Source organism: Rhipicephalus sanguineus, chromosome 4, assembly GCF_013339695.2.
Source record: "Rhipicephalus sanguineus isolate Rsan-2018 chromosome 4, BIME_Rsan_1.4, whole genome shotgun sequence".
Taxonomy (NCBI): domain Eukaryota; kingdom Metazoa; phylum Arthropoda; class Arachnida; order Ixodida; family Ixodidae; genus Rhipicephalus; species Rhipicephalus sanguineus.
In genome coordinates, this window is record NC_051179.1 from 139092946 (window position 1) to 139112163 (window position 19218).

Below are 19218 nucleotides of genomic sequence, written 5' to 3' on the forward strand. Positions count from 1 at the left end.
AGTAGCGATCAGCTTTCTTAGCTGAGCGAACTTTAATATGTTTAGTTCGGGACTTTCATACGTTGCTCTTTCTTGGGAGAGTTTCCCTACTCCTTGTCTTGACGCTTTACCTTCAACTTCGATTGCTGCTTCAATGATCATTTAAGTTGCTGTTTTGTTCATTTCCTCGACGTCAGTATTTTCCTTTTGTACTTAAGATTCGTATTTGTTCTCAATCGCAATACAAAAGTCGTCTTGTTATATCGTCACTACGTGAAGGTTGAGTTCTCTTTGGTGGTTAATCTTGCTCTAGTTCTCTGTTTATGCGTTATCCTCGCACACACTCAGCTGTGGTCACTGAACTTTACCTTGCTCATGACACAGATACGCGGTCCTGTGTCTGGGTGGCCGCGCAGAATAATATCTATTTTGTTGTTTGTTTGTCCGCTAGGGCTTTTTTATCTGCACTTTCTATTACTAATATTTTCGGAAGAAGGTGTTCATTATGCGCAACCTGTTCCTTTCTGTAGATACTGCTTAAATATCTCCTCTTTTAGTTCTAGTGTCAATACTGCAGTTATCAATTACTTCTGCCCCATTTTATTTTCTTCGCACTTTGCCGCTCAAGTCTCCCGTTGTTACGGGGTTCAGGGTGCCTCCTTTATAGGGGAAAGCGTTATATTCCTCACTAAACACGAAATTTGACCGCTGGCGTCTCACGTTCTGCGGAGTGGTGCAAAGAATGAGCATGACGTGATGATGTCACCATGTGACGTATTTACGACGCCACAGATCACAGAATCTTGTGACGTCAACATGACGTCACAAATTCTGGCGTGACGTCATGCGACGCAACCCTACATAATTCCGTTGAAGCGCCCTCACTTAAGCGGCGAACAAAATCAGGTAGCGTGTCACCTCAAGAGAAGCGTATAAAGACGGCACTTCGCAATGGAACGTGAAGCCACGGCTCGTGTTCTCCGCAGGCGTCAATTCTGGTTCAGCCGTCTCGTTTCTCCGCTCCTGTGGCAGAAGCCTACAGAAGCCAGAGTGTAGTCGAGAGGTTCATTTCGAATTTCTTGGCCAGATACCGTACCAGGGAGGCCAGTCGCTGTTCCGGTGAGGAAGTTAGTCGTAGGTACACAGCGGAAGGAGTGTATACCAGTCAGGTACTTCGCCGGTGACCAATGACCACTGACAAGGGAGGTGTTAGCAATTTATTGCACCCTTGCGCGTTTTAATATAGCCGGACTGCTGAAAAAATAATGAGTTGTTAAAAAATAGTGGCGCTTAATTGGCAAGAAACACGAAAAACCAGTTATTTGTAAAGAACTTCATTATAAACCACTTCATTACAAAGGAGGACGTGCAACTTTTTCATGACTACCTAATTGTCATCGAGCTTTCCATCAAGTTCACTGTGGAAGGAAAGAAAGACGGTTACCTGTCTTTCTTTGGCGCAATGTAGAACGTGCTTCCACAGACATCGCCTTCAGTGTCCACTGAAAGCCAATCCAGACTACGAGTCGGTTCATATGGCCGTGCACAAACGCTCAGTGTTTCGTTCTCTAGTTCAACGAGCCACTCGCATCTGTTCTCGTGCAAGCAGCCAGCAGGAGGAGCTTAGCAAAACTTGTTGGGCTATTTGGTACATGCTTACTGGAATTCACGCCCTTTTCTGTTCAGTCTTATATTCTTCCTCGATGGTACGCGTCTTTTCTGTACTTCAGGAAGCAGGAGGAGCTTCCAGAGAATTGAAAATGGCCGTTTGAGGAATGCGTACCGAAGCATTTTATTTCGAAGTCTAAGAAGTTCGTCATGCGCAACCAGCAGACTGTCAACACAGAAGCGCGCTACTGTTATGTAGATTGGAGGTGTCAGCGAAGCGCTAGTTCGTGATTTTAGAAAACGTGGCGCACAAAGTAATATGTTGGGCGAGGCACACAAGAGGGCTCCGTGTGTCTTGTGTGCCTTCCTTCCTGTGGTGTCGTCTCGCACTGTAAAATATGGAATTAGTGGACAAATCGCGCATGTGTCACCGCCTACCTCAATGTTAACTCGTTAAATGTGAAGGATCCCCTTACTCGGCAACATTTCTCTGGGGTCTTTTGCGCCGATTACCAATGATCGTTATAGGGAACCCAAGCTCAAGTTTGGGCGCGACACTCGCGCAGCCCAGCTGTGCCTCACCGGGGACAGACGCTGCCGGCGAAGCCGGTTTGTCACCACACTTCGCAGCGGCGGCGAAAGCGCACGTGCGCGCATGCGCTCCTCATACGACCCGGAGAACTGACAGTCAAGGACTGATAGTCAAGTTCCGCGTGCGCGGAAGCGAGGGGCGGCAGCGTTGTGACGAAGTGAGACTGCGCCATGGATATAGATCTTATCCAAAACCTGGGCCATCTAACGGCCACCATGAGCATTTCCGCCATGTTGAAGGCTAAGCGCGCTGCGCATGTGCACACATAGAGCGTACGCATCTATGTGTGGCTAGTGTGGTGGCTGAAAGGAACGGCGATGCCGACATATTTTGGTGTGCCGTGTTGCTGAGATCGAAGAAATTAGGATGCTGAAACAGGGTTCGCAGGAAACTAGCTAGCCTCCATATGTTACTTGGTCTCCTTGCGGCAGATCGTTCCGCTGCTCCGACTATTGGTTACGACTAATGCCGTGTTTACGTTCACCGTTCCTTATACATGCTGCATGTGACTTTATCGGCACTATAATCACAGAACACTCTTTTGTGTCATGCCGGAACGAGACAGTTTTCGCGCCGTGTACCTGCAGGCACAGACAAACCGGCTTCTTGTACGAGCTTCAAAGCTGCATCGAGGCTACTCGCGCATGCCTGCGCAGTTGTTGACACCATTACCTTGTTTATCACAATTTGATAACAGTTACATGTTAGGTAGCTCGTGCGCGTCATCGATTATCAGCAAATGGACCGATTGTGCTGGAGCGTGTTGTTCGTAGTTTGTTTTCGATTGTAAAGAATAACAAGGTAGCATTTGGTGGGATGCTTTTCGCGCGTACTGCTTTTCTATGCGTATTTTTCAAGCATTTCATGAGATAACACTGCCAAATTCAGAGGGGCAGCCCAGGTGGCCTGACCCCCCCCCTCACTTTCTTATTTATTTATACCACAAGAAGAACACATATCAGGTTCTCTCAGCTGACGCTGATCCCCTGTCAGCAATATCCTGTATCCACCCCTGTGCGCTATGAAATGTGAACAGATGCTTGTGTGTGGCACTTTTCGTATGAAACTGGAAAAAATTCTGTTCCCGCAGTTGTGTTACATTCGACCGTGAGTGTTCTACCACAGGTCGCGGGATCGAATCCGGGCCGCGGCGGCAGCACTTTCGATAGAGCCGAAAATACTTCAGGCCAAGATTAGGTGCACGTTAAAGAACCCCAGGTGGTCGAAATTCCCGGAGCCCTCCACTACGGCGTCTCTCATAATCATGTCATGGTTTACGTTAAACTCGAACCATTATTATTATTATTATTATTATTATTATTATTATTATTATTATTATTATTATTATTATTATTATTATTATTAGGGTGCGCTACCATTGGTTACGCGCTGAGGTGGTTTGGGAAGCGTTCAGTTGGCAACGCAAAACTGCCTTATTGCTACGGGTTGGAATTGTAAGGCGCCAGTAAACCCCGCCGACGATGTGAACGCGATTATTCTTGGCGGATCGTGTTATTTACGAGTACATGTCGGAACGATATTCAATAAAATACCAGCTAATCAGCGCCTGATTCTTGAAGCAACTAACCTTTTTCATGTTCACTTGTCACGTGCGTGGGAAGTGGACATTAAATTTCTTATATTTTAACCATGAAGTAATTATATGCAAATATACATCGGTTGCTACAGAAGTGGAATATTTCTTGTTTCAAAAATAACCTGCCGGACAAAGTTTTATTTACAATAAGATGCACAATACATTTGGTCGACGTAGATTGTCCCTTATGAAATACTCTTTGAAATGGGTCAACAGCACTTTCTTATTGTCATCGCTGTGGGCAGCCGCGTCGAGCGCCCCCTAATGCCTCCTCCCAACCATCCCACACTACACGAATAATATTCCGATAGCTAGCAGCGCTTCATTCGCTACACGAACAACATACAAAATTTGTAACGTCTGACGTTTTTATGCCCCGATTGCAAGCCCAGATACAAGCAAGAAGTTATAACAGCGACAGCAATACAATTCGTACACAGGCCTCCAACTTGGCGCCGATTCTCAGCTTCGTCAAAATTCCGACAGATGGCAGCAATTTTGCATAAGGTCTATTCCCAGTATCGATAAGAGCAGTGGCGCCGCCCAACATCGCTTTGGAAGCCTATACAATGGCGATAGCGGAAATTTCTGCAGACGTCTGGAGCATCACCCGAAAGACGTCACCATGGGCGAAGCAGTGATAAAATTCCTCGTGTAGTAAGCCGTGAAAACGAGTCACCTGATAAGCTCCGTGGCCATGATGCGCGCGTTGTGCGCATGATGGCCACGGAGAGCGCTCAGCCATCATTATTAATCATAATCAGCCACAAGAAGAACGTGTGCTACTGCGTATGTGCGCGTATTGCCTGAAGACGCCTAGTGGATGCTTCGCTAAATCGCACAATGATAAATTATGGCGTTGTGGGCACTTTGCGAATGTGTATATGTTAGCGGCCCTAGAAGAATTCACAATTGCCTATGGCACGCGCACAGACGCTTACCTCCTGGTAGCACGGTTGAGGTATTCACCGGGAAGCGAAGTATGCCAAGTGAATGAGAACGTGATGCGAACGAGGCACGGTTACTCTAACGCGTTCCACTCTTAAAATGCGATGTTAAGTGTCACAAAGGTCTTTTATCCCACTACATGCACCGGAAATACCTGTTACAGAGGTTCTGCATCGTCTCACATGTTAAATGCATTTACGCAGAGTTAAATTAGAGTTTGCATTAACTTACATTGAGAAGCATTCTTATTGAGAACGGTAGTATGTAATTTTCGATACAATTTAAGCGTGTTAGTTAGAGCAAGCGAAATTCCAGATACTTCTCAAATGTTGCCAACGACACAGTGCCAACACGTGTTACTTCAGCAGGACTTTAAGCCGAGAGTACGAATTGTGGTCAGATGTTTTACTTTAACATTTAATCGTTTCAGTGACGGCAAACACGATCTTTGCTGGAATGACATACCAAAACCTGCTCTCGAGGTTGATATCGGTTTTCCTGTGGATTTTTACAAGCAATTCGATTGCGATCAATGCCATGTTGCAGAATACTTCAGAAATAACACTGCGACTCGCCAAACTCGCCAACCACTAAATTGCTCGGTAAGCACATTTTTCCACCAATATTCTTACACCGTCAGTAAGAGGTATTATTATTCTCTGTTATTCTAAGTATTATTCTTGTTTGAACGCACTTTTATTATGGCTGTTATGATGCGAAAGCCCAGGCTGGCGATGGCATCGTCCAGTAGAGGAATTACCGCTTAGATACGTCACCAAGCGGCAAACAGAGACGAAACCAAACAAGTGTTGCCTATGATATAGAAACGGCGGCCCTTACCTGACTATGTCGGTAACTAAGGAGGGGAACCGTGTAATAAAGCTAATAACGTTGTAGGAGAATTTGTTCATTTACAAAACATTACTGTGTAGCTAAGGCTATGCAAGTTTTCTTGCACGTTTAACAGCGGAGCTGTCGAAGCTTGAGCTAGGGCCGTATACGGGAGCACACAAAAGACTGTGCTGTGCATAGCGAAGTTGAAACATAGTTACAGCAATGCAGAGTATAGTATATCATGGTGTGGGAGAGGGAAGTGAGAGCGAGGAGAAGAAAAAAGAGGAGGGGAGAGGCTAAAGCATGTCCTTCCTGCTAAAATCAAATTGTGGCTTCGAATCTCTGTTTATGCCACAGGTGAATTATTGCCAGCTAGTATGGGACACTATGCTCACAAATTTAGTAAAGTTCTATATTCTGCAAAAGAAAGCTTTACGTCTTGTTTACCACTTAGCCAGCGATCATCCTTCTACACAGCTCTTCTAAACTGCTCCTATCTTAAAGAACTTTAGTTTGTATAAATTACGCGTACTTGGTGGCAGTGTATTTTTTGCACAAAGTGCAAAAAATACACTGCCACGGCGTGCCGCTGAACTGTAACAGGCGGTGAAGCCAAGTCATGTTCTGCTCAGCTTTTTCTTCCCATGTCCCCTTCTGTGTGAAGTTGTAAATAAAAAAGTCACAGTTTCGCCGCAACGGCGAAGCAATGATTGCGATAGTAATAAATTGTAATGTAACGCTAAGAACGGAAAGCATGCAGCTCGAAATTGCCAACGCGTCGCTCGAGCCCAAAGGACGCACGAAAAGAACGCACACAGGACGAGCGCGAACTAATGCGTCACAGCTCGACACTTGAAGCGCACTGCTCAAACCTAAAGCCGGACCTATGAAACAAACTAACAGGTACACACAAGACGAGCGCGAACTAATTGTCACAGTTGTTACTTATTTCTGTTTGAACAGCGCGCTCCTTTCGCAAACGCGGCCGCTGCAGCGAGCGAAGGGAAGCACCCCACCGGCCGCCCCTTCTTTCCTTGAGATAAGCGCACGAAAGCGACGACGCCCTGTAGAGCGAACAGCAAAGGCGTTCGCAGGGGCGGGGCGACGATCTTTAAAGCGCGCAACACGCGCGCACGTCGCGCCATCTATGTGGCCACTAAGAAAGCATGCTGAATTACATGGTGTATATAAATAGCTCGCCGTTAGCAGGCTGAGGGAGGGTGCTGTCGTGGCCTAACGTCTAAAGCGCCGGGCTGCAAAGCGAGAGGTCGCCCGTTCGATTCCGCGCGTCGGAAAGAATTTCTTAATTATTTTTCTTTGTGGCCTTTCTATATATATACATACTTATACATATACGGTGAATGACGGCGACGAGGACGGACATTTTCCAGCCGAGACTGTGCATATAATTGCTATCGTAATAAAATAAATGAATGAAATGAAACGAATGATTACCATAGCCATATACAGGATGGCACAGCCAGCGGCGGGAAAGGTAAGTGAGGGCGCGCAGGAGGGAGAGGACGGGAGACGGTAAAGCATAGGAGAGCCTTCTGTTGTGTTATACAGTATAGCAAGGGGTGGGAAAGGAAAGTCAAGGTGAGGAGGAAAAGAAGGAGGGTAGAAGGCAAAGCATAGGATACCCTTATGTAGTATAGTATAGCAAGGAGGTGGGAAAGGGGAGTGAAGGTAAAGAGTAGGAAAGGAGGAGGGAATAGGATAAAGCATAACATATTCATGTATATTAAGTATTGCGCGCTGGCGCGAAAGGGAATTTAGAGTGAGGAGCGATGTAAGGTTGATGAGGGAAAGGTGTAGATGGAAAAGAGGAGGAGAAAGAGTAGAGCATACCATAGCAAGGAGGTGAAAGGGAAGTGAGTGTGAGGACGAATGATTTGAAAGTTTGGAGAAGGTAAAGGAGGTGGAAAGGAAGCTACCCCTCAGCTATTTCCTGAGTTTTTGCACCACTAGTGCGTAGCTGCCCTCATTTTAAATGCGAAGCATGTCTTAGCGAACCTCAGGCGCTTTGTACATTTCTATCTATCTATCTATCTATCTATCTATCTATCTATCTATCTATCTATCTATCTATCTATCTATCTAGCCCCCAACGTCTGGGTGCTCTCCTGGTCGTCTCCATAACTTGGAATATACCATATTTGGCATTTCAGGAGCTCAGTCTATGACGAGCCTGATTCACCGGTCATGATATGAATAACGCAGCCTGCCGCGTACGTCGTGAAACCTTTTTCATCAGTCACGTGTGGCACATACCCGCTACCACAGTTCATGTTATTCGGGTATGTGCCACAGGTAATTCTTTGTCTCAGTCAACTCATTAACAGCGAACATACACAATGAAACGCAAACAAGGAACAGAGTTGAAGACAAAACACCCCTGGAAGACGCTCCAGTGCCATCTGCTCGTCCACGTGGTCCGCCAGAATGACGCAGTGTTCTTTTCATTTCATATGAGGCTGGGCTATGGCGTCATGCTGAACCAGGACGACGTCAGATTGACGTAGAGCCGCTTTGTGAAGCGCGAAGAAGCTGCCGCTGAGTGCCCTGATGGCATACGGCTATACTACAGCAATGCGGACGTCGACCGCTATACCGCACGTTGCCTCGACGCTAGGGACAACGTGTTATGTCATCCCGCAGCGACGACCTCGTTAATGAAAACATGAGCACCTTGTGGGACACCCAGCGTAATGAACACGGCAACCTCGTGCGACTGTGACTGGAATCTGCAACGTCTACGGTAGGCATTGTCGTCCCAGCCAGGACGCAGCACATCACTACCTCGCACCCTCAGCAGAACTTAAATGAGTGCCTCTGGTACTGCGAACCACCAAAACCACAACATAAGACACAAAAATATCTTGTGTAAGAGGGCACAGTATCCTCTTGGACAAGAAAACACCATAGGAATATATAAGTCACAAAGGGCTGCGTAGGCCCAGCTAGTCTTCGGATACAATAAGCGCAGTACATTGAAGTTTGTCTACGTAGTACTTTGCAGGACCACCAACCTCGATGGCCTATACGTCACCAACGCAAAATGTGACTTCAGGCTCCGATATGTCACCGGCTCTATTGACGCAGTCTGTCGGCGACGTGAGGCGGCTAGCAAACAGGCCTCTAGACATTGTCTTGGGCCGGACTACCACCTTCATTTGGTGCCACAACCACAACAGTCCCCTCACGCTCGCCGCTCTGAACGTAGAGTCTGTGCACGCGCACGTGTACGGGCTCGAAAAAGACGCTCTTCTATCATGAATTGGCGTGTTAGCACTTTCTGAAACATGGAGCAATGAGGCTACTGCAACCACGGGATTCCAATGCGTCGTCCACAGCAAGCGGCTCCACTGCTGGTGCTGCAGCGTGGGTACATATAAGAACACAGCGATGCGCAACTTCCACGTAAGCCGCATCCCACTTCGCCGGCCGCCAGACACCGAACACACACAGATAGGTAGCGGTATCGGCGAGGTCTGCGTTGCGCACCATCAATCACAATAACGTGAGAACTGTAAAGAAAACGGGTTCGTAGAACGTGCGTGCGTTCTCAATCATGGCGGACAAGTAGAAGGACTACATATCGCCTTACTGCGTCTGGTGTTGGTAATACCTATGTAGCTGTTGGCATCGTTGCGCAACTGTAAACAACTGGTTACAGGTATAACGCATCGGCTACTTTTTGAAGGGACCGGCAACTGCCCAGAACATGAAATGAGATGGCTCCACTGATGGAAAGATTGTCCGTCGCATCGACTCAAACCAACCCTGTTTTTTCTTGAGAGGTGGATTTATATTTTTATTTCGTATTTGAAAGTCGCGAAAAAATGACCTGTGGCGCCTCTGGAGGCAAAAACATGAACGATCCGATGAAACCAGCCATGTAACCGTTGATTGCTCTACGCGGTCGGCGATTTTTTGTTAGTATTGAAATATTGTTCGTTTCTGTATATTAAAAAGTATTACTCCATTAAAATGTGCATATAGGTCTGCGTTAGTGGTATGCATTAAAGTGGCGTTGCCTTTGCGTGACATAATGATCCCATGCTCGGCAGCTCGTCTTGAGCAACATTTCAGCGTGCTCATGCAACCGTCCACGCATTTTCCAAGTCGCTAAAATTTTGGAGCGGCATAGTTTTGCTACCTACACTCGTCACTACGCATATACTCGGCTGTGCCGAGTATATGCGTAGTGACGTTTTCGATGACTTGGCTGGGCTCGCGCATCGAGAGAGTAACAACGCCGGGACAAGCCTCCCATGACACAGGCGCAGGCAACCTTGGACGCATGCGCACACAACGCGGTACAAATACAGGGAAGGTGTATTATGCCACATCATCTCATTGTAACAGCTTGTTATTTTCAAAAATAGTTGGAAAGCTATAAATAAAGGTGGTTAAACATATAGTTACAGAAACTCCTGCGACAGCAGAACAGCGATAGCTTTCAAAATCGCGAGAAGGGCTGGCGGCATCTCTACCAATTCTCAGCGTTGCTGGAGGAAAGGTGCATCCGTGTTTACAGCCTTTCAGATCGAAAAATGCTGCTTGTAAAATGACTATGTGCTTTTGGCATTAACTACTGCAGCTAAAAACACTGCGAAGGGTGAGCTTTCTGTTGCGCCGTAAACAATGAGACGAGGAAAATCAGTTGTCGTTCCCTTTAACATATCCCCATCGGAAAACCCAGTGGCACTGTCCCAGTGCCATACATGATTACTGGACCAGTGTGGCTCTAGGTACTAGGGACGCTGGCACGCTGCACGAGGCACGCTTTTCTTTTTAAAAACTGTGGTCATCCCAGATCGCAATTAGAGCTCAAACGCGAGCACTGCGACAAAAAAACACCTAAAAAACACGAGCGACCTAGCCGGAGTCGAACCCAACACCTCGACGCACCGTACATCCCGAATCCGACACTTTACCGCAACACCACACCTGGAAGACTAGTTTCGACCTTTATTTTCTTCATGTTATAACTACTTCCCGTAACCAGTATTTTCATTTTTTTCGTTTAGACGCGCAGATTTCAGTCTCTTCGTGCTCGCGAGACCCTAACACAAGATACTTAAATTTGTTTATGCTCTGCCTAGGATCAGAACGTCTATCTGGCACATTTTGCCGCAAAACATATTTGCGTAAGCGCAGATGTGTTGCGGCAATCTCACTTACTCACTAAGCAGTTAGTCATACCTATGTAGAAAACAATGTGCATCTTACATGCACACTGAACACTTTATTCTTCGTCACCCTTTTGGACATATTTTATGTGATTTTTGTTTACGTCCCGCGCACTATACAGCCGCAGTAGTTCACTATAGCTGAACCGACCGTTAGGCTTAGAGCTGTACTCCGTGCGCCACGATCGCTGTGATTAACGTGGATATTCATTTACGAAGAATTTAATAACTGTTCAAATGCAGTTTCGATGATAGCTGACTCAAGCGTGGCCATATTTGCACCTTCGACTACACAAATCAGAAGCTAGAAACGCCGCAATTGTGCGTTATAATACATTGGCTCACGGTTGCCCGTGGTGTGCTGCTTTCAGCGCTACGAGCCCATATAGAAGGACTGACTGCTGGACTATGTTTATGTTGATTATCAGACTAATAATAATGTCATATTGTGCTCGAATGAAACGTTTTTTCGATGTAGTTATATGAACTACATTCACGACATTCGATCACACACTTCAGAGAAAGTGCACGCGCGCTCACTCGACAGATGATTGCTTTAGCGTATGCGTACGTCCGTCGCTTAACTAAAACTAAAGCTCGATATGTGCAGGACACACATTAGAATATTATTTTGAAAATATCCGATACGTTTTTCTTTAGACTTCTCGCGATCCAATACCGTATCTGATAGGAATTCCACCTAGCGCGCCCAGTTTTTTCCAATGTACCACCAGTGTTCCGAGTGATCGGGCAGACACTCTACAGCGTGACCAGTGCCTCCCAGTGCGCTGCAAGACACTGGGCCACACTGTACAGCGTTCCTAGTGCCAACCAGTGCGCTGAAAGGCACTGGGAGGCACTGGAAACGCGGTTCTTTTCCTATAGGGATGTGTGCACGTATACCATTTGCCTCATGGTAACGTCTTTAGCCTCATCTGGTAACGTATCGCTTAATGTAAAAAAATTACGCCACAGTTCCGCCGCGTGCTTCGCATTGCATTGATTGCCACAGTACGTGGGATCTGCCGAAATTTTTCGTTTTAATTTTATTTGCGCAGTGCGAATATTCTGCCAATTTTCTATCATAACACAGATTCACCTCATAACACATATTCACTTCTGGCATTGGCAATAAATGAGACGTCAGAAGTTGAACACTTTTATTGTCACCAGCTCAACAAACGGTCATCAGCATCAACAGTCTGCCTGGTGAAATATACTTGTACAGAACATCATTGTAGTCAAAACATTTTTTTCAAAGTGGCAAGGACTGCAGCTGCAGTTCTTTTTAAATTCGAAGGATTTATTAGCAAACCAATGCACTTAGAGAGTTTATATCTATCCATCTATTCAGCCACCTACGTCTGGGCGCTCTTGCGGTCGTCTCTTTAACGTTGTATAAATAAAAATTCTGCAGATGCCACGCCTCGTGGGAATCGGTCTCTTGCGAAGCAGTCACCGTGTAATACAAATCAGCGAGCATTACAAATGTAATCGTTATTAGACTGCTATAAAAGCGGAGCCAACACTTGAACCACACACGTTAACCTGACATGACGCATGTATTGTAGGAGTACATATGTAATGCTGATTGCCTTGTTATAAAATTAGATAGCCAGCAGCCCAACCACACTGGACGTTGCACTGACACTACGCCTGCATAGGGTACTTTTTCAAAGCAGTTTCTAGACCAGGCGTGGCTCTGTGGTAGAATACCTGACTGCCACGCAGAATGCTTGGGATCCATTCCTTATGGGATCCTAATTTTTATTCTTTGCATTCGCCGGATCTACGATGCCAGATTCAGTTTTTCTTAACGCTCTCGCATTTAAATTACCAATGCCTGTTCTCGCCGTTTCTGGGTAGATATAAACTATCAGATGTCAGCGTACCCGTATACCACGGCCCGTGGTATACGGGTATTTGCCAAACGGGCCTGGAAGAAAGCGTTTGACGACGTAAGCGACAGGATTTTCATGTTATTCACGCCATGATCAGACAGTCATATTCGTCAAATCCTTTTACCCTCCCATGCCAATTTTGGTCTACATCAAGTTAAGGAGGAGATCATGAGATCACCCAGACGTAGGCGGCTAGACAGACAGACAGACAGACAGACAGACAGACAGACAGACAGACAGACAGACAGACAGACAGACAGACAGAGAGATAGATAGATAGATAGATAGATAGATAGATAGATAGATAGATAGATAGATAGATAGATAGATAGATAGATAGATAGATAGATAGATAGATAGATAGATAGATAGATAGATAGATAGATAGATAGATAGATAGATATAAACGCTCAAATTGCCTGGGTTTCGCTAAGGAATGGTTCGCATTTAAAAATTGGTACAGGAGGACATGAGTGTCTGATGAACACGATACACAGGTTGTGACATTAATAACGTGAATTGCCTGCCGCTTACGTAACGAAACCTTTTCCAGGAGTTACGTGCGCCGCATGCCCGCATAACAAAGCCCGTGCTATAGAGGTGTGAGCCACAGGTGGGTCACAGACTATATCAATCAATTCCGGGACTGCGAGAGTAAGCTGGAAGTCTTAATGTGATATCGTTAAGGAGCCAGTGTGGCAGAAACTTCAGTGCCGGCATCGGCAACGTAGTCAGTGAGCGAGAAAGCGCGTTGAACGCAAAGAATAAAAATCACAGCTAGAGCTGGAATCAAACCCAGACTCCCTGCGTGACAGTCGAATATTCTAAGACAGAGCCACACCAGTGCTTCAAGCTGCATGGGAAAAAGGCCCGATACAAGCACCATGTCAAGCAAACACCAATAGTAGCGGCGGCATTTACTATCCGCCTTTAAACAATATAGTACAGGACGACTACTCAAATAATAGGCAAGAGTTGTTCGTATACGCCGATGACCGCTACTTATGATATCAACATCATCGCAGCGTAGAGTGCACTTCGTTGCGGCATAACTTACATGCCTGCTCTAGCGTGAGTGCCGCTGTTACATTGTAATGAGCTACCCTTTACACGACAGCGTAGTCAATCTGCGTGACAAGCCCGCCATGTGCGCATAACTACTACATTTACACAGACGTTCATCCAACTCGTAACGCTTGGCTCCAAGCGAAAAATCCTGCATAGGCTGCTACTCACTAACTGCTTTGCATGAACACGTTTCACACAATGCGTGAAATTTGCCGATTTTTTTTACGACCAGTCGTATGTAGCAAACACGGCAGCTGAAGCGAGCGACGTGACCTTTGTGTGGATTATGGCCCTCAACTCACTTCAACGCGAAACCATGCGGGGAAAGCACAACACGTAGAAAGCTATGAGTAATCTGTTGAATACACCTCACGATATAAGCGTGCGAGCGCATGCGACCGCTGCCCTGTAGGTCAAAGTACAGAATCGAAGGCGCGCAGCGCCTCTCCGGTGAAAGACGGGAGGGTGACGCCGTTTAAAGCGTGCCTTTTGCACTTTCCCGCCATGTCGCGGGTGATAGTGCAGAAGCCTATGCCATGCTGAATCACGTCAGAGATCTGCGTACCACCAACGGTAAATAGCATATAATAATCGCGTGCCATCAGTATGCTGGAGTATAAATACCTATGTGGCCGGGTGGATCTACGCGGTGCACCGCGCAACCAGGGGTGGTAGGTTCGAACACCCAGTCGCGCGCCCTTTTGAAAAGCCTTCTTCTGAACTGTTTGTCTGTTTGGTTGTATATATATATATATATATATACCTGCATATGCGGAAAGGAACTGCGGCGTCGACGGCGACGGCAAGACAGGCGCCGAGCCTTAAAAAAGTTAGGGGATGAAAACAAAGAAGATTCCTTCATGCCCTTGGATTTGGTTGTTTATGGCAATTCACTATTTATGGTATTCACTGAGCGCTCTCACTGTGAAGATAATCTTGTCACTCTTCGTTACCAGCGTATTCTGCCCCCAATGCTGTACGAAGGCCACACTCAATGATTTCCAATTCACCATGTGTTGCGTCATCCGATTCAAATTCACGCCTTAGAAGAAGAGCACGAATCTTTACTTTAAGCAAAGGGAATGAGAAAGTGTTACTCAGAAGCATGTTGCAAAGAGCCCTAGGTCCAGGGCCCCACTGTCTTCCGCCGCTCGCCTAACGTGACACAGAAGTCCTAAATAAACATCTAAGTCCGAGCTGCCCAGTTGGGCCTCCCACTGCTTCGCAATGTTTACAAGGTTGTTACCTAAGTATTTTTATTGCGATAGCAATTATATCAACACTCTGGACGGGGTTTTGCCATCACAGTTTCCGTCGCCGTCATGTGCCGTATAAAGTCCAAATTGATAACATCCCCCCGCGCATCGTATGTTCTACCGCGGGTAAAATCGCGCGACTATGGGCGACGGAATCGGCTGAGCAGAGATAAAAGGAGCCGGCCCATCTCCGTCGCTCGGAGGGCGCATGCGATAACATGACCCCGCTCGGGAGGCCTGTCGTCGAAGCGGAGAGGAAACGCCCCGCCCATCTTGAACGTGCATGAAAAGACGTTAGGTGGGGCGGGTCGCCCCAGCAGCAACTTTGAACTTTGATTCTAAGGGCGTGGTCGCGATCGCTGGCGCCCGCGCCATCTCGCCAGCGATCAGCGGTGTATGGCCTGTATGACTCGCTACGTGCTGCGCTCTCAACGCGAAGAGACTGTGCGGAAAGAGCATCTCTTCCTGGAGCGGCCGTATTCTCTCACGCCAGTGTATTTTAGAGTTACGCGAAATCAGATCCAAAAGAGTCAGCTGCCAGCCTCACTCAGAATACTTATAAGATTACAATTTGTTGCTATCGCATTCATTGCTTCAGTCTTGCGGTCAAACTGTGACTTTTTTAAATTATTCGGCTTTCGACCACACTCCCGTGAGATGTATAAATTTAACAAACCGCCCCACCACGGATAAGCGTCATGGTACAACGTTGGATATATTATTCTCAGCTGCCATATATTTGGAAACACTCCTGTCTCTACATTGTGGAGGTCCGTAGGGCCTTCGCCTTCAGGGGATTTGAACTTCTTGATCTCCTCACACAACTCTATGTAGCCCTCGGCTGCGCTTGCTATCCATCCCGTCGCTCCAACTGATCATCGGTTATTTGTCCTGCGCCTTACGTAAGCCACTGGCACACACCCCGTTATATTGGGAGGCAATCACTGGGCAGCTTCCAATGGCCGGCGTATCAGCCCCCCGAAACACACCACGAAAGCGCGAAGAATTTAAGAGTAGGTCCTTTTAGCGCGCCAGAGAACGCCAGCTGTGTTCTAAAGACTGAATAAGAGGCAAGCGTTGATAACACAAACAAAAGAAGTCTCAAATAAGGCAGTACAAACATCACACAAACATGCACACTTGGGTGGTTGAATCACAGTAAAATTAAAATGTGTTTAAAGGGACGCTAAAGGCAAATATTGAGTTGGCGTTGATTGTTGAAATAGCGGTCCAGAAACCTCGTAGTGCTACTTTTCTACCAAGGAAGTGCTTATTTTGAAATAAAATCACGTTTCAGTGGTCCCCATCGCGTTAACGCACTTTAAATCACCCGCCTGAAAGCGGTCTTTCTCACGTCACTGTTGCCGTGCCCAAGGTTGCCCGCCTTTACTGCGCGGCGGCGTGCACCGGCGGCGTGCACGATTCGGGCATCGGGCAACATCACCTGCATGCGGCATTTTGTCGAACTTTCTGTCAGAGCGTACAAAACACACGCGGTAGTACGCGATACCGAAACTACCACTGAGACGCGAGCGCGTGAGAGAAGCGGTGCGCCGGGCGAAGCGCAGTTCGGCGAAAAGGGAACTTTTGATCCACGCACGTCGTTCCACATGGCAGCGCCAAAGAGGTTCTTTTTTCCATGAATCAAACAGAAACGAACAAGGAGGATTTTATTACGTCTCTTAATGCACGAAAGGTTCTTTCTTAAAATTATGCGAGACAGCGGGGCATGCTACATCGTTGCGCACGCTGCGTTTGCGTCGTATTGCTGGCGACCCACCCTAGCTTTTCATTTTGGGGTTGTTGCGGCAAGCCACTCGTGGTCAGTCGGCCAGGGAAAAAGAGCATCCTATGGCTCGTGGTGGCGCGAGCTAGTGGGAACGCTTTCGGTCTTAAGGCTTATGCCACAGGAGGGAAAAAACGAGACGGCCGAACCAGAATGTTACACCGTCACCAGAATCTTGAGTCTAAAATTTCAGCGCAAAAGCACGAGACATCCACAAAGAAAAGAAACTTACGACACAAGCGCTGACTAATAACTGGTTTATTCTTTCATACGCCAATGCATATATAAGCCCCAGGCAAGCTTACCGCACATGCGCACACAACAATACCTCTGAGCCAAAACGTGTAACTAGGATGATAGTTTATCAGATACGCGAATACATGAAATTGGAATCTAATAGAAGTAAAGGAGAAGTAAGGATGACAACGAAGCGCGTTTGCGCTGTAATCTCAGCATCAGGAATATGTACCGCCTAGAGCCAAATGAAGCTTTATCTTAGTTACTACAATCGACGCCCGCAGGGAACGCCAGCCGTGGCTTCCCGTGCCACGGCCATGCGCCGTCTTTATTTTTTTCTCTTAAAGTCGCGCGCTCTGCGGTTTTGTTTGCCGCCCAAAGGAAGGCTCTGCAGGGTCTTGGGACAACGCGAGCGCAAGAGTCCGAGAGTGGCTTGCGCACTGCGCATGCGTGCTGGCGGCTCGCAAATTTCTTGGGCCCCAATTCTAAAATTGTCTATTGTTTCGCAGGAGTTGGGATGTGCGCCTTCGACTTGTACTTTGACATACGGGGCGTGGTCGACCGTGCTCGCGCAATTATCTCTTGAGGGGGAGTTTTGTACGTCTTGTGCTTTCACCCCAATGTTTGCATTGAAGCTATAGACCACAAAAAGCTCACTTTGCTCGTTGCATCGCCCGCGTTTGCGAAAGGAGTGACCTGCTAGCTAGAAGAGCCAAAGTAGGGGTTAGTTGAAGTAACAAGTGTGACAGTTCGCGCTCGTCCTGTGCATACCTGTGCCTTTCTTTCCGTGCGTCTTTCTTTGTGTTTGAGCAGCGCGCTACAAGTGTCGAGTGGTGACAGTTGTTAGCTCGCACTCGCCTTGTGTGTTTTCTTTTTATGCGACCTTTATGCTTGAATTAGGTAGCGCGCAGTTCTAGCTGCTTGCCATTCTTCCTGTGACATTCCAATTTCTTGCTGTCGCATTCATTGCGTCGCCCTTGACGCTAAACTGATACTTTTTTAGAACGCTGTAAACAAGCATGCGTGTCTTTCTCTTGAAATGCGCATAGTCACTTAATGGAAATAAAGATACTGTATTAAGGGGAAACACTAAATGTAGCGTACGCTATGGCGCCAGGCGCGTCTGCCAGTGCGCAGAACTATGGCAACAGCAGCGATACTGACAACGCATCGCTTGCTGCGCCGTATAGCCCGTTCAACGGAGCGTAAGGTTACGTCAATACTCTCTTGCAAGCTAGTTGCAGCAGTTTGGAAGCTACGAGGTTTAAGCAAGCCTCATGCTTAGGCAGCAAAACACGGTTCTGTTTGTAATTGCATTATAATTGGCCAGTTAAAACAACTGTGCTTGATTGAAATGTGTTACTTCCGAGCGATACGTCATGCCCTAATCAAGATTCGCATGTACGTCATATGCTTTACCCTATTGTACTGGTAGGCTCCGGTAATTGTGGCGACGAGTCCACACTAAGGTACTCAGAGTTCGAATTTATTGGCGAACCGAGAACATCTTGTTATACGTGTACAACATATGCATGTAAACATCATGCTTTCTTCGTCCAAGTCCAACCTGATAATTTAAATACCGATACACGCAAGATTTTCTAGTCCTATATTTTTGTCCAATGCAGAATTTCAGGTTTACGATATGTTTCCTTTGAACGCCAAACTACTGCCCTCCAGATATTTGACTGGTATGTTAGATTACCAAATGGCAATTAGCAATGTAATGGCCACTGATACGCCAATAAGTATAAAAGTCACAGTTTCGCCGTAACGGCGAAGCAATGAATGCGATAGCAATAAATTGGAATGTAACGCGAAGAACGCAGAGCAGCTCGCAATTGCCAGCGCGTCGCTCGAGCACAGAGGACGCACGAAAAGAACGCACACAGGACGAGCGCGAACTATCATGCGTCACAGCTCGACACAGGAAGCGCACTGCTCAAACATAAAGCAGGACGCACGAAACGAACGAACAGGTACACGCAGGACGAGCGCGAACTAACTGTCCCAGTTGTTACTTATTTCTGTTTGAACAGCGCGCTCCTTTCGCAAACGCGGCCGCTGGAGCGAGCGAAGCGACCTTCGTACGCTCTGTGACTTCAGCGCGGACATCGCGGGGAAAGCACAAGACATACAACCCCCTGCTCCCCCCCCCCGCCAGCCGCCCCCTTCTTTCCTCGAGATAAGCGCACGAAGGCGACCACGCCCTGT

The 19218-nt window shown here is 47.0% G+C and overlaps 2 protein-coding genes across 3 annotated transcripts in view; both read left to right on the top strand.

Moving 5' to 3' along the window:
* The window catches only part of LOC119390743 (uncharacterized), a 490304-nt gene that overhangs the window by 190059 nt on the left and 281027 nt on the right, over nucleotides 1-19218 (top strand). The window lies entirely within an intron of this gene.
* The window catches only part of LOC119390742 (uncharacterized), a 356206-nt gene that overhangs the window by 81449 nt on the left and 255539 nt on the right, over nucleotides 1-19218 (top strand). For both annotated transcript variants that reach the window (XM_049414913.1, XM_037658432.2), the window contains exon 10: nucleotides 5155-5326. In XM_049414913.1, the coding sequence (XP_049270870.1) occupies nucleotides 5155-5326 (172 nt within the window). The remainder of the gene's footprint in view (nucleotides 1-5154; nucleotides 5327-19218) is intronic.